General features: G+C 40.7%; 1 protein-coding gene across 1 annotated transcript in view; it reads left to right on the top strand.

Annotated features, from left to right (window-relative positions):
• ZRANB3 (zinc finger RANBP2-type containing 3) overlaps nt 1-15,304 on the top strand; it is a gene marked incomplete at its 5' end in the record, with an annotated part of 89,463 nt that overhangs the window by 23,160 nt on the left and 50,999 nt on the right. The window contains 5 exons of the mRNA XM_019522492.1: nt 1,119-1,297; nt 3,271-3,502; nt 6,321-6,406; nt 10,515-10,686; nt 11,325-11,453. Of these exons, the coding sequence (XP_019378037.1) occupies nt 1,119-1,297; nt 3,271-3,502; nt 6,321-6,406; nt 10,515-10,686; nt 11,325-11,453 (798 nt within the window). The remainder of the gene's footprint in view (nt 1-1,118; nt 1,298-3,270; nt 3,503-6,320; nt 6,407-10,514; nt 10,687-11,324; nt 11,454-15,304) is intronic.

Here is a 15,304-nt window from a genome sequence, read left to right on the forward strand (position 1 = left end):
AATCTCTTTTGTTTTTAAGATGAGGTTTTAATAATTGTGTCTAATGGAGGTTAAATATCTTGTGGTTTAACTTTTGCAGTGCATTTAGCAATTATATATTTTTCTAGTTTTCTATTTTTAAAACAGGAGTGAATTATCTTTTGAATTCAAGTGACATTTTTAAATGGATAACTTTTCTAAATGTAAATATTAAGTGCAGCAGAGCAAGTGCATGAAAACATAAAAATAATGCATTATTTTCAGCTTTAAACAGTTCTTTATTTTTTCAGGGAAATGGGAGAGTAATACTTCTTAAAATTAAAATCTGTTTGTGACAATGTGAAGTGCTTACCTGCACTATATATAACTAACAATAAAGCTTATACTTTTAAAAGCCGTTTGGGAACGAGATTCTACTAGGTCTGCATGGGCTCTCATATTTTAAGTCGGATAGAGATTTCTTTTATGTTGTCTTGTTACAAGTGACTGATTGCCCAGATATAGATTGGAGAACAAATGTTGCTGATAATGGGAGGGGCCAGTTATTCCTGGATGTGCTAGCTGATGGCTCTTCATTAAATAATAGTCAGTGAACCAAGGTGATGCCATTTTAAATTTGGTTTTGGGTAAGCAGTGATAACATAATAGAGCTGGTTGCTGAAAACAACCTTTGTCCAAATAAGCACAAGTTGATTCAGTTTACATGAAATGGAGGGAAGAACAAGAAATGCAGAGATGCTAATGAGCTTGGTAAGCTTAACCTACCAGGCCATGGACAAATGAAAATATCCCAGTAAACAGAGGACTTATCTCTACTAGTTCAAAAAGCCAGAGAGGAGAATTAGGGAAGATACACTCCGTAGCCCAGAAAGTTAACAAATGTAGGCAGTGATGAGGCAGGTATTTTGTCTGTGGTGTATCTCTCAAACTCCCCTCATTTATACGGCAAGTGCTAACCCAAAAAATGTTACATATTCCAAACACAGCAGTGTGTCAAAGAAAGACCAATTCTTGCTTAAGAAAGTCCCAAACCATTTACAAGTCAAGGTCCACGAGATGCATTTTAAGTTGTGAACACAATTTTCTATGGTTCTATGATTCTGTGAAATGATAGCTTCTTTCCATGTGTTTTTTCGTAGATGGGGTTGGGGAAGACAATTCAAGCAATTGCCATTTCTTACTACTATAAAAAGGAATGGCCTCTTTTAATAGTAGTCCCTTCATCTCTACGGTACCCTTGGATTGAAGAAATGGAGAAATGGATTCCTGAACTCTGTCCAGACGATCTTAGTATTGTTCAGAACAAAACTGACATTGGGTGAGTACAGCTTCTTACTCTTCCATAGCAAGGCTCTACTTTTGATTTGTTCAGTAAACTCTGAAAAAATTATACAAAATATTATGTAGCTTGATACCCAGAAAAAGCAAAAGATGCTCTCATATCAGTGCATGTAGCTGTGAGTCGAGCAGTCTGGGTTCCAGGTCAGGTTTCTAATGTGGCCTCAGGGAAGACATTTAATTTCCTATGCTTTAGTTTTTCCATTAGATAAGAAAAAATTAAAGGGATGTTAATACTTCCTTCTTTCAGAGGAGAGATTTGAAGTTGAGGGTTCTGATTTTTGGGAAGTGATAAATATGCACCCCCTGAAAATCAGTTCCCTTTAGTGCCTGAAGTTAGGTGCACAAAACCATTAGTTGCCCTGGAGAATCTTGCCCTTTAGTTTTATATTTAATGTAAAAAATGTAACGTGAGATCCTCTTCTGGAAGATGCAATGTAAGTAAGGAAATTTTTTATGTAGTTCTTAGTATATTTGCTTCATAAAGATTACTTCTACATTTTTCGCATAGTAGTTAACAAGGAACAAGAAGGTTTATCTCAAATCTTCCTTGCTTAACAGGTTGAAGACAACGTGTTCAACTCTAGATGTCCCCTATCTGTCTCGAACTCTTAACAAAAAAATACTTGTTCTTGGTTTCAAATTTTTTCAATTTCAGTGTCTCTGATTTGAAGGTATTTGAAGGTTTGTTGAATTAATGCTGTCATTCCAAGCCTTCAGCTTGCCTGTCCCATATACCTCATGTAAGTCAGAGCTCTCTTAGCATCAGGCCAGGTTATAACTACCTATAGCTGTAGTTCTTAATGGTTTTAGACTTGGGGCACCCCTCTGAAAATGCTAGTTATTAGCTTTTATTCATTTTTTAATGCAGAAAAATAATAGAGCAATTCTTTTATTGCAAACAGCTCAGAAAGATCAAACATGGTAACGAATTTTTTTTGATATGGGATTCTTACTTGAAGTCTTTATTTTTTTAAATCACATGTAGGTGTTTACAAACCTAACAGTGCTAATATTTCATGACACCCCAGGGCACTCTTAAAAAGGTCTCATGGCACCCTGGGTGAGAATTGCTGACCTAGGGACTGCATATACAAAGTTAACCTCATCATGTACTTGTGCTTCAGTCAAAGTCATCTGTGGCATAGCCAGGGAAGACTTTTAGTATAGTGGTGTGAAACTCACTTTTGTTTGTACAACAAGCATGCTCCTATAGTGAAACAACTGAGGTGAATTACTGTAAATAGAGCCCTCAATGAGTCAGGGTCAAAGTTATATGTTTTGCTACATGTGTATCACTATAGAACAAGGCGGCTATAAATTACATTGTAACAGCTTACACCCTTATGATTCCATGCCTTAGTAATTCATGCATTTGTCTGCACCCTTCAAGAGCTACAAAGCCATGCATGTTTCTATTTTTTTTTCCTTTGGCCACATAGTCCTGTTCAGTTGGACAGTCCTCACAAGGATGGTACATCTAACCAGCAGTTTCCCTATGTGCAAAACCACCACGTTATAATATTAGTGAGTGCTTGAGATGCATGTTATTGTACTCTTAAAGAGTACAGACAAATATATGGGATTTGGGAATCATAAAGATATAAGTTCATAGGTTTCCTGCTTGAAGAAATATTTGAGGTGGAGAAGGAACACAATGCCACCAAACGAATCTTCGGAACTTGCTTGTAGGTGCATTTGCAATGGTTCTACAAATGCTTACTAAATGTATGGTTTGTAAATGTTTCAGGTGCTAGCATTATTTGGGTTAAACATCAAATTTCTCTAATATCAATAGTTGTGACAGTTGATTGTATAGTTTTAGTTGCATTAAGCCATATGCACGTTGGAGAGGTGTATCTATAGAACTCATTCAGAAGGGGAATTTTGTTTCTTGCTAATTAGTCTTGTTGTTATAAATTAGTAACCACACATCTGGATTCTCTCTTCCAGGAAAATATCGACCAGCAAAGTGATTGTTTTGGGTTATGGCTTGCTAACTACAAATGCACAGACATTAATAAATGCTTTGTGCAAACAAAACTTCAAGGTGGTAGTAGTTGACGAGTCTCACTACATGAAATCTAGAAATGCGACCCGCAGCAAGATTTTGTTGCCAATTGTCCAGAAAGCTGTACGAGCCATTCTCCTCACTGGAACGCCTGCTCTAGGAAGACCTGAAGAGGTATAAAAATGGCCTGTCAAACAATTAAAACATTTTATCATGATTAGTTTTATGATTAAAAAAATTAGTCGCAATTAATCTCGATTTTAACCTCACAGCTAAAAACGCAAAATTATGCACAAAAAACCTCAAAATCATGCAAAATTATGCAGGTACTTTGTATGGTTACAGGGTAGGTGTGGGGTGTGTGTGTGTGGGGGGGATTTGTGAAGGTGTGGGGGTCTATGGGTGTGTATGTGAGGTTTGGAGCCCAGGGAGGGGTGTTGCCCACAATGGGGTTTGGAGCCCAGGGTGGGGGGACCTCCACACACCCTGGCAGGATGCCCAACTGAAGAGGGTCTTTGCAGAGCTGCCACAGATCTGGTGCATCCCCACTGCCTGATCACAGCCCCAGCGGCAGTGGGATTACCCCACTCTGGCTCCAGTAGTGGGGGCTGCAGGCAGCCCAGGCTGGGGGTAGCTGCTCTGGCGCTGGCCCTGGTCTGGGCCTGAACTTTCCCCACTTACTTGCTTAATGGGTCCCAGGCATTCCTGACCTGCCCAAGGATGCCAGGCAGTCCCATCATGGCCCAGCACTACCTTTCCCAAACCCTGGCGCTGCCAGCCCAGCTGCTTGGGCCCTGGATGGGGCTTGTGGTTGGGTAGGTGTTTCCCCCCTGCCTTCCTGCTGCAGGCACCTGGAGACCACGTTCCACCAGGACCTGCACAGAGACACTGTGGCAGGGCTGCCTGGCACCCTCAGGCCCCACGACTTGGGCTCAGGGTAGGTTAGAACTGCCAGGGAGCTCCAGCATGAGCCACTTCAAGGCCTCTGGGCCCCAGGGAGCGGCAATGACAGCGGCTTTGCATCCTACACTTGTGGAGGCAAGAACTCTGACACCTTTTGCTTCCTGATCTGAGAGATTTCAGGACTTCTAAAGTATTTTCAAAATTCATTACTGTTTTGTAAAAGTGTCAGGTAAAAATGATTGTACCTTCTGTTATACCACTATAATGCAGTTACCCAGAACCCGTGCCGAGGCTGACCTATGACTCCTCTGCACTGCCACCACTGCCCCGTGTGGCGACCTGGAGGTGGCGGTGATGGCAGTGGGGCAGGGCAGCCCAGGTGCAGGCTCCAAAGCCACATTTAACACGTTAAAAAAAATCATGTGTTAATTGGTCTTTGTGTTAACTGTATTTTGAAACATGGAGACTTGAATATTTGCTTGATTTTTATCTTGATTTTAATTGGTGTTTTTAGAAAACATTTCTGTTTTTACTGTTTTAAGTATGAGAGAGACCATTCTTGAAAGAAAGTCGGTATTTACAGTGCTGGACTCATCATGCTGGTGGGGGGTTGCCTGCACCTGGTTGCAGCATGGGCACAACTAGAAGCTGTCCGTGCCCCAGTCTGTTCCCCACTGGCCGCAAGTTGTGCCTGCGCTGCAGCTGGGGAGCCAGGAGGCAGAGAAGGTGGTGGGGAGAAGCAGCGGCAATGCAGGTGCAGCTTCTAGCTGCCCAGGCCCAGGACAGGCCTCACAAAGCCTTCTGGCTCCATGAGCCATATGCTGTCCACCCTCAATATAACATATTAGGAAGGCAAATCAGTCTTTGTAGGAAACAACTTGCTGAATAAATATTGTTTTGCATTTTATTTTGGGTGCAGCAACATGTAACCATATTTCAGCATTAATTTGTATAACTGTATATTGGGAACAAGGTAGACAGGTTGTAGGCACTTCCATGTTTGGAACTGATCAGGGACACAGCCTTTTTTCTGAGACTATCCTTGTTTTTAATTGTGATTTATTTTATGTTAATTGCCCCCATACAAGTCTCTGAAACAAGGTTGAAGTGTTAAAATAGTTTGAAAAGGCAACTGTTCACACCTAGAGAAAACAAACTTGGTGCATAGGGGATATTAGCTTAAAATGTTTTAAAAGGGCAGAAGGGCAAACTGCTACTTTTGTAGCTGCACACCTGTTATGGGAGCCAATAGCAAGAGACTCTTCTGTTGCTCAACAGCTGCAGCTTGAGACCATCACCACTAACAAGCTTCAAATGAAACATTTCTTGAAATGCAATTATTTGAAATGTACTGTAAAAATGCAAAGAACTGGCCATCTCTAGCAAATCATTGAGGACAGATTTCTCTTTCTGGCCCAGAAAATGTGTATAAACTAGACCAAAACAGCAGTTTTTGACATTCTAGTTAGTTATTGAAGGTTGTTCCTACTCTCTGAGGTGGTGTGCATGAAATTACAAATCTAAACTAAAATCATTTGCTTTGAACCAAACTTCAAACCAAAAACTTTGGTTCTGATCTGAACACTGTCTACTTTGGTTCAAACGGAAACATTGAACCAAGAAAATCTTTGTGCAGAGTAAAAATGCAAAGCACATCTAATCAGAAACTCTGCAAAAGGTACACGAGTTGCAATGACTCAATGAATTTTATTGTCAGGATGCACAGTCTTTTCCATCTTGTCCTCTCTGTAAGCCACATGCCTTGGACTTGGGACCCACACAAAAATAATGTGTACTTTGTATTACTCTCTTTTCCTTTTCTCTGTGAAGTCCTCAGCTAGGTTTTTCAAGTTGCTCTGGTGTACGATCTATAAGCACCTTTTTCAGGCATGTTTGTATGATTCAAGTTTTATATTGACATATTGTTGCACTATTAAACAGAATGCTGACAAACTGTTCTTCGGTAAGGGGAGATTACTTTTAAATAGACCTATGCTAAAAGTATAGAGAAAAATCTGTTTTAAACATTGTTTATATGACATGAGCATACTTAGTTTAATAATTTATGTTGATGTGGTTTTGTTTACAGCTTTTCATGCAGATTGAAGCACTTTTTCCAAGAAGATTTGGAACATGGAGTGAATATGCAAAAAAGTATTGCGATGCTCGTGTCAGGTACTATGATACCTGCCCCTTTATTTTTCTGTCAGTCTTGGGTTTCTGGGGCAATTTTTCCCACACAGGGAATTAATCAAAGAGTGTAATATACTGTATGTTATAGGTTCATTTTTTTATACCATATTGCATGACCCAGTCTTCCACGAAAGCTAAGCTGGGGATGTTGCAGAGGAGTTGCATTGTCTGTGCAATGTGGAGGAAACTTGTTTTGTTCTTTTGCACCTGATGAAAGACTTAGGAAACCTTCTTTTGTTGCTATACCAGTTTTTTCTGTTTCTCTTTTTATAAACTGTTATTTCATGTTCAGGGCAGGATTGGACTGACCTTGGAACTTTACTCTCTGAAAGTTTTAGTAATTATTGCTGTTTCATAAAAAAAAAAAAAATGGAAGCCCTCTGTGATGTCAGTTTGGCCAATCTATTAGCCCAGAGGTGAGCAAAATCTGGCCTGCAGGCCGGATCCTACCTGTGGTGGACTCCATTTCCCAGCGGCCCCTGTCTGTATGGCTGCCAGCTGGTCTTCATAGAGACCCCAGGATCACAGGGCTGTGACAGCATAGGGCCGGAGCTGGGGCTGGGACAGAGCCCCAGTTCTGCAGCCCCATACTGTCATGGCCCTGCGATCCTGGGGTCTTCATGGAGACTGGCTGGGGACCATGCCGGCAGGGGCTGCTGGGAAATGGAGTCCACGACAGGTCGGATCCGGCCTGCAGGCCGGATCCGACCTGTCGTGGACTCCATTTCCCAGCGGCCCCTGTCTGTATGGCTGCCAGCTGGTCTTCATGGAGACTGGCTGGGGACCATGCCGGCAGGGGCTGCTGGGAAATGGAGTCTGCCGTGGGCTGGATCCACCATTTTGCCTACCGCTGTATTAGCCAATATATGAAAAATCATGAAAAATCCATTGAAACAGGGAAAAAAATAGATCCTCTTTTAATTGCTGACCCTTGAACAACTCAAATAGTAATAGTTGCCGTTTTTCAACTTCAGAGTGATTTGCAGGCAACTCTAGGGAGTAAAGAAAACAAATATTATTAGTTAGTTTAAGCCTGGTTTTAACTTGGGGTTTCCTAATTCCTAGGCAACTGGAAAATATATACATCTTTCATTTCTTCAGTATCCAGTCACTTCACAATCAATGATATGGCACTATACCACTTAAGCATATGGAACTAATAGTCATTTTCAAGATGAAGCACTTGGGTGCAATCTAAACCAATTATAACATTTTCAGAAGCATGAAAGAGACTTGCGCAGTGTCATGGAATATGCCTGCAGCTTGGCTGGCAACTGAACCCAGATATTCTGAGCTCCAATTAATTCTCTTTTTTCCTACCTCCTGGATAAATAGTTACTAAAGATGATCTTGTGCTCTTGCTCTCAGCGTAACGTAAGAATAATTTTCTCTAAATGTATTCTAAATATAACATAAAAGGGGATGGATTACAGTTTTGGATTACCAAGAAGTTGTGGTTAAAATACCTGGTTTTACAAAAATTAATTAATAAAACCATGTGTCAGGCATCCAGGTTTAAGTCATATTGGTCTAAAGGAAAAAGCATTCAGGACTTGTGGTAGAAGTGATATCTTTTATTAGACCAACTAGATTTTTGCAGAAAAATGTCTTTAATTGCAAGCTTTCAGGCACAAACACCCTGCATCAGGCATCAGAGCAAAGACTGTAAAAGTTCTTCTGGGTAGAAATGGAAGTTCACATTTCAGCGGAGATGAAAGTGGTAAAATCTCCTGTTTGGAAAAGTCTGAGCCTAATCTGCATATAAAATGAACTTTTCCAAACAAGAGATTTTACTACATTCAAATCTCCTTTGAAATGTGAACTCTCATTTCTACCCAGGAGAACTTTTACAATCTTTTCTCCGATGCCTGATGAAGGGTGTTTGCACCTGAAAGCTTGCAGTTAATTTTTTTTTTTTTTTTTTGCAAAGGTTTAGTTGGTCTCATAAAAGATATCACCTCTGCCACGAGTCCTGAATGTTTAATAAAACCATGACATTCCACTGAGAGGCAAAGAAATGACTGTGAGGGGTAGTGTTGGGTTTTTTGGGTTCATTTTTTGTTTGGGGTTTTTTGTTTTATCACTGCTGAATTAACGTAACTATAACTTTATACACACACACACATATTTGGAAACTTGGATTTAGGAGGAGAAGTTTCTTTTACATAAGGAGACCTATTTTGCCACCTAAATTTGCTTACAGCTGGATAACATTCATAAAAATTCATATTGTAAGGTTCTACTTTCCTACAGGCCTCCTGTCTTATGTATTTCATCAGTATTATTAGACAAAGCTGTTTCATGGCATTTAAGTCAGATTTCCAGACAGAGAAACTATTTTTTCCTTGGTGTTTTGACTGTGAATATGTAATTTTCACACCACAAATGTGCGTGGGATATACATTGTGGTTTGCTACTCAATTCTAGATGATTATTTTATTTTTGGAACGCCATAAATGTACTGAAATCAAACCAAGTGAAGGTTTAGCAAGCTTTTAATAAATAACTTCTTAAAATCATTGGGCTGAACCTAAAATGTCCTATGATGAAAAGCCTGATTAATTATTTTGTGCAATACTCTCCCTACATGCCCTTCCACTAAGATGTTCATGGTCACCTGTTTTTGAAGATGAGAGGTCCAGAGGGAGTTCACAAGTCTTCCTGCAGTTTCTTAATTTAAATGCTTAAAATGACAACACGTTACTGCTAATTGGGACAGAGAAAGCCCCTCCTATAGGTAGCATACATAGCATTTGAGAATTTTATTCAGGGGGAGCAGATTCAAGCAAATAGGATAGTTGGCATTTTCTTTCTGAATACAGTTTCCGCATACACTGGTCAAACTTCACCAAACTAGAAATTAGTTCCCCAAGTCAGTTCTAAACAGCAAAGTAAAATGTTGTTGATTAAAATCTGAGGAAGTATAGAATTTTATTCTTCCAGGTGTGTCCAAAACATTTCTGTCTCAAGAATATGCTTACCCTGAGCATATCTCCAAACGAAATGGAATATACAGTATTATTTCCCCTTTTCCTGGCAGGTCTGATAGAAAGGGAAAAGAGGAGAAAAGCAATAAGAAAGATGAAAGGGTACCGAGTGGGTAACTTCCTGTACTCTTGTCTGCTCATAAATATTACTAAGAGGGTTTTAAAAGTGATAGCATTTGAAGTATGAACAAACATAGTTTTTAGCTGCTTATCAGGACCAGGCATCAGCTGTTATGATCAGATTTATGTCTGCATGATCTCATAGTGAACCGGGTTAGCTAAATCACTCCAACTTTGACCCTGAATGAAGCAAGTGAAAAGTTGGAGCAGTTTTGCTCCGCTTGTATCACTATGCATCCTGCAGACATCACAGTTGCTTCACAACAGCACGTAGAAGTGCCCTTTGATATCGATTTGATTGCGTCTGTCTGGACGTTTGGAGACCCAGAGGTTCCCTGCTAGCTAAATTTTTCACTGGCTTCAAGGAAATGGATTCACTAAAGCCCTTGGTGAGGGTAATACTTTTCTTAACCATTTGTCAGCCTTTGGAAATTCTCAAGGCAGTTACAGCAGTAGAAACAAGCGTGGTGATCGTCATCCTTTGTCCTGGCCATGCTGCAGTTACAGTGCGGTATGGCTGATAAAGTATTGCTTGTTGATTCACAATGCACTTAAGACATGGTTCTATTCTTCTTTTTCAACTACTGAAAATCAGCATTTTAGCACCCACAGGATGTGTAGGGTTGTCTTGATGCTACTGTGTTAATTGACTGTTCCCCTGGCTAACTGCCTCTTTGTTATAATGTTAGCTAGTATTACATTTTAAGGTGTACTGATCACAGTACTCTTTTCATAAATATAAGGGTTTATGCATTTTTTCTATGCACAGAAAAGGAATTTTTAAGCAATTTGAGCCATGACCTTAGATTTTTTCCCCTACATTTTCTGTCACTACCTATTCCTTCTCAGTCAGGAAAAAGCAGTTTAGGCAACACAAACTCAGCCACCTGCTTCTTTCTCCTCACTGTAGGGATTCCCTGGGCAGAGGACATGCTTTTGGGGCAAGGCTTGTTTCACTGCTAATCTTACCTTTTCATTCTCAGGTTTTTTGGTAAAAGAGCTCAGTGGGATTGCAGAGGGGCTTCAAACTTGGATGAATTGCACCAGCTGTTAAGTAATATAATGATCAGACGCCTAAAGAATGAAGTTTTAACTCAGTTGCCTCCCAAAATTCGACAGCGTATTCCTTTTGATCTCCCAGATGCTGCTGCAAAGGTAATGATTCTTATTTAATATTTTTAATGATCTAGCACACTTATTGCTAGCAGTAATATCGTCCTGATGTCCCCTTTCTATCTGAATTATTTTAATGATTATATTTTACATAGGTATGGATCTACCTAAGTTGCAGTAAACAAAGGGGGTTTTCATGGGACACTTACAGCCCCTTGCCACTGGCCAAGTGTGCTGTGGAGCCCTGCCCTTGTCACTTTCAGCCAATCAGCAGTGGGGGGGAAGCCATCATCTTGGCTGCTCCCCTTTGTGCTGATGGCTTCCTCCCCACCCCCGGGGCAGGCTGTGAAGCCAGGACCTTGTGTTTTCCTGATGCTCCAGTATACGTGTGTTATTTAGAACCCTTTTTCTCCCCAATATGTATTTTAAGGAGAAAGCTCTTATCCTTTGATATATAATGTTAACAGAGTAAGCTTTATTTTTACCCGCAGCTAATTGTAGGTTTCTGTAATTGGTAGGCCATCACATGTTCCTATCTCTGGACTGATATTTACCTATGAAGAAGCTGGATATATTTTGCTTCTTCCCTTTCCTTTTTGTAGTAGACATGATTCACAGAAGCATTAATTGTTCTGCCTTTTATACTGTTTCTCTAAATGTTGTTTTTCCTTCTCATTCAGGAACTGAATGCCAGTTTTGAAGATTGGGAGAAATTAATGAGGACTTCAGATTCACATGCCACTGAAAGTCACTTTGTTCAAATCATGGGTCTAATTACACGCATGTATAAACAGACTGCCATTGCCAAGGTAAACCTTGGAATCTTCATTTAACTTACTTCAAATAATTGTTGCTTTATTTATTTATTCTAGTTTTATATTATGTTTCCATTCCCCAGTCACTGTTAACTAAGTAGCTATGGGTCTTCAAGCTGCTTTACGTAATCAGTACTGTTGGACACTTGTATAGTCTTTGGTTTCATAGAATCATAGAATCAGTGAGTCAGAAGGGACCTAGACAGATCATCTAGTCTGACCCCCTGCCATGGGCAGGAAGGAGCACTGGGGGTGGCAGGGGTCATAAGACCCCAGCCAGGTGCCTATCCAGTCTCCTCTTGAAGATTTCCAGGGAAGGTGAGAGCACCACCTCTCTGGGAAGCAATTAATAGAATCATAGAAAATTAGGGTTGGGAGGGACCTTATGAGGTCATCTAGTCCAACCCCCTGCTCAAAGCAGGACCATCCTCAACAAGACTCATATGTCTTCAGTCTCCTTAACTTAAGACATTTTTGTTAAAGGTAGCTAGCTAATTTTCATGAAATGTTCTTCATGACTTGTGATCTCTCTACTTTGAGAACAAACTAAAGCTGTTTGGCAGCCATTGATCCTCTATGACATGGTGTACACATAAGAGGTCTAGACAGATGCCTGATGAATCCATTTGGGCTGACAAGCCCAATTCAAGAGTGACAGCTTGTTGCAAGTTTCACAGATCCATATGTTGTCTGAGTTAGAGTCCGAGCATGCTGCTTTCTTCTTTCTTGCTTTGCTTTTATCCTCTGGATCAATGCCGCTTCATGTTGAGCTGAACCTAGTGCCAGATGTTCCCTCCAGATCAAACAGGGTTCTGCATGCTCCTCCAGCTTGCTACATTGATGTTGAATGACTTCATATCATTTTTGCACACATTATGGTACTGCCATCGAAAACGACCCTATTTTCTAGAGCCATCTCAAATCTCACTATACAAAGTATTCTTGGGGATATAGCCTCCTCCCATTCTCCTGACATGACAATTCCATCACTACCTCATCTTCTTGATAGTGGTTTTGTCTACTATATATTCCAATACCTCTGTGTTTGGTATTTTGTCTTCCAGCTTTATTCTTGCTAGCTCAAAGATAAATTAGCAAAGTATTTTGACTGAGTTCAGATTTCTAAAGCTGGTGGAATTATTATTGAATGATGATCAAGAAGAGACTACTTTCTAGTTATAACATATCTGAGTTCTGCATTGAATGTCTTGTCTTACCATTGGTCCCGATCCCTGTCTTAACTTCTGTAAAGAGTCAGTTTTGCTGATTTGCTGTCACTAAGACTCCCCTCCCCTCATATGTTTGCAGAATCCATTGTCCTTTTGATTTTCAGTGTTTTTCAGCGATTCCTTCAATTTTTTTCAGAATGCAGAAATAAACTTACTTTGTAGGCTAAGATCTTGTGCCCATGATTTTTTTTCCAGACATTTTCAGTTTTTAGCCCTTTACATCAGATGTAATGCCCTTCTTTGTGGTTTTTCTCTTTTTCAGTGATGATGATGTCATGGTATGAATTAATGAAGCTGTCTTGCATAATGCTCATCTAGCATTGTAAAACTGAAGATCTGCTCTTTTCATAGTCCTGAGCATTACATTTTCAATAACTCTGTATGATGTTAACTCTTCTGCTTTATTTAGCAGAAAAAATGACAGGTTTTAAAAAATGGGTTTTTTTGCTTTTCTTCCGTGGTCATCCAGGTCCACGGCTAGTACTTTGATTATAGATGGGTTAGGAATGGGGTGGGAAGCCCACCTGGTACACCCATAAATGCAGGGGATGTGGGCTTAGTTTTTTAGGAGCCTTATTCTTGCTTAAGAGCACTGAACTCACTTTAATATCAATGGGGAATTTGGTGCCAAAGAGTTGGGCACCTATCTCTGAGGATTTGACTTTGGTCTGGAGCACAAAGCTATCGGGCTAGTTTTACATGTCTTGCCATCTGTTGTTCAAAAGTCCACAGCGCAGAGCCTGACAACACCTGTCACGTGCTATATAAACTTTCAGTTCCTCTGTGCATGGAATCCATCAAGCTGTGGACATGGTGAGAACATGAGTTACCTCTGATTGATTGCTCTTCACCTCCTGGGCTCTAATATCAGCTTGGCAGATTGCCTCAACGATACACAACTCATGAGTGGTCATTTCAGAAGTTTGTCAAAGAGCCAGTATTCTTGTATTTGGAGTGCCTGGTGATAGTTTTTTTTGCCACTGATGTCAATACCATGTGCCAGAACTTTGGTTTGACAGGAGATATAAGTCTGGAGTTGTACCTTGATGCCTTGTTTATATTTTTCCATCAGCCTCTCAAATTCCTAGGATGATTTTCCAAAATCAAAGATGACAAACCCACACTAAGGCTCAGAGCTTGATGTTGGCTGAAGCAGCTCTAACTGACTGGTGTACTACAAATATCTGTCCAGTCTCAGAACCAGCTCACAGACTGTCTACATTTCATTACAGAGCACTGCAGCTAGAGCACTTCCAGACCCAAAGTCACTGCTCCTCACGTGCTGGCTGGTTAAATACCACAGATCACAGATTCTTGTTACAGATCAGGGAAGTTTGCATCTACTAGAAAAAGTATTCAGCTGAAAGCAAGATATTCTGAATATGGGCAGCACAATATGAGCTTAAACCTAGCCTACGCCTCAAGACCACAGATTCTCAACTCTCTGTTGCACTTAGGCTAGGTTCTCATTTGCCTGTTTTAATGTCCACCTTGTGCCCATCCCTAGTGGTCAGCCATCCTTTGGGGTCAAGGAGACTAACATGAATTTGCTTTGCTCGGTGTCCAAGCTCCAACTGATCACTACTGTGTAATTTAGCTTCTGTATAAGACAGTTAATTCTAAATGGCCTTTTCAAGGTGCAGCTTTCTACAGTCTCAACTTGCCATCCACCTGTGTACAGTTATCCTCGGGCCGTTCTTCCCCTAAGTATGGAAAGGTGTGTCTGTATTTCAACGTGAATTAACCCTCTGGGAGCTCTAGGCTACTGCAGCCAGAATACTTATGGTACCCATGCTAACTTGTTTAATAATAACTTGGATAGCTCTTCACTAAGCTGCTATGTGCTGTCTGAAAGAACTGGAAGCTTTTCAAAGGGAGAAAATCACCACCAGTTGAAGAAACCAGCTGCTGCCTACAATCTCAGTTAGTCATCTTGTGCCATGTGGAGCCTGCATTCAGACCTTCAGACAGTTCCTTGACCTCACTCTGAAGACCGTGAATGGACTGGGGAACTGGGACTTTGTAAAAGACAGGTTCACTGGAAGGGAGAGTAAAAGAACAAGTACAGCTTTCAGGAGAAGAGAAGAGGGTTGCTGGGATATTAAAAGCACTGACCAGAATCTAAAGGGCTCTTAGATTAAGGCAAAAACTGAGGAAGAGTTTCATGTGCAAGTTTTTAATACTTTTGCAATAGATCTGTCTCTCTTTTTATGTGGCATCTGTGAGCAAGGGGTATGAGGGGTTTAGCAATACCTTTGCAAAGGGGTCTGTACCCCTTGCTTCTGTGATTGTACAGTCACCAAAGGAGTAAATAAATCGGAGGCTCTCCAGCTTTGAGAGTGAGCAAGAGCTGCTGGGGCAGCTTGGGAGCACTGGCACTAGTTCCAGGACTATGCAGCTGAACAGTGAAGTCTCATTTCTCAGGGAGGGGTGCTAGACAGAAGATCTGTACTCTTGAGTGTTAAAAGGCCTAGAGCCTGAAATGTTGTTTAGACTCTGCTCAGAGCCTGTAAGCCAAAAACACAGGATTTAGTGTGGATCCTAGTATAGCAGTCTGGTAAGAGCTGTAAGAAAGTGCAAGATTTTGGTGGGTTTTGTTTGTTTCTTTCCTCTCCC

The sequence above is a fragment of the Gavialis gangeticus genome, unplaced genomic scaffold, assembly GCF_001723915.1.
Source record: "Gavialis gangeticus isolate Ggan-Ray unplaced genomic scaffold, GavGan_comp1, whole genome shotgun sequence".
In the NCBI taxonomy this organism is placed as follows: domain Eukaryota; kingdom Metazoa; phylum Chordata; order Crocodylia; family Gavialidae; genus Gavialis; species Gavialis gangeticus.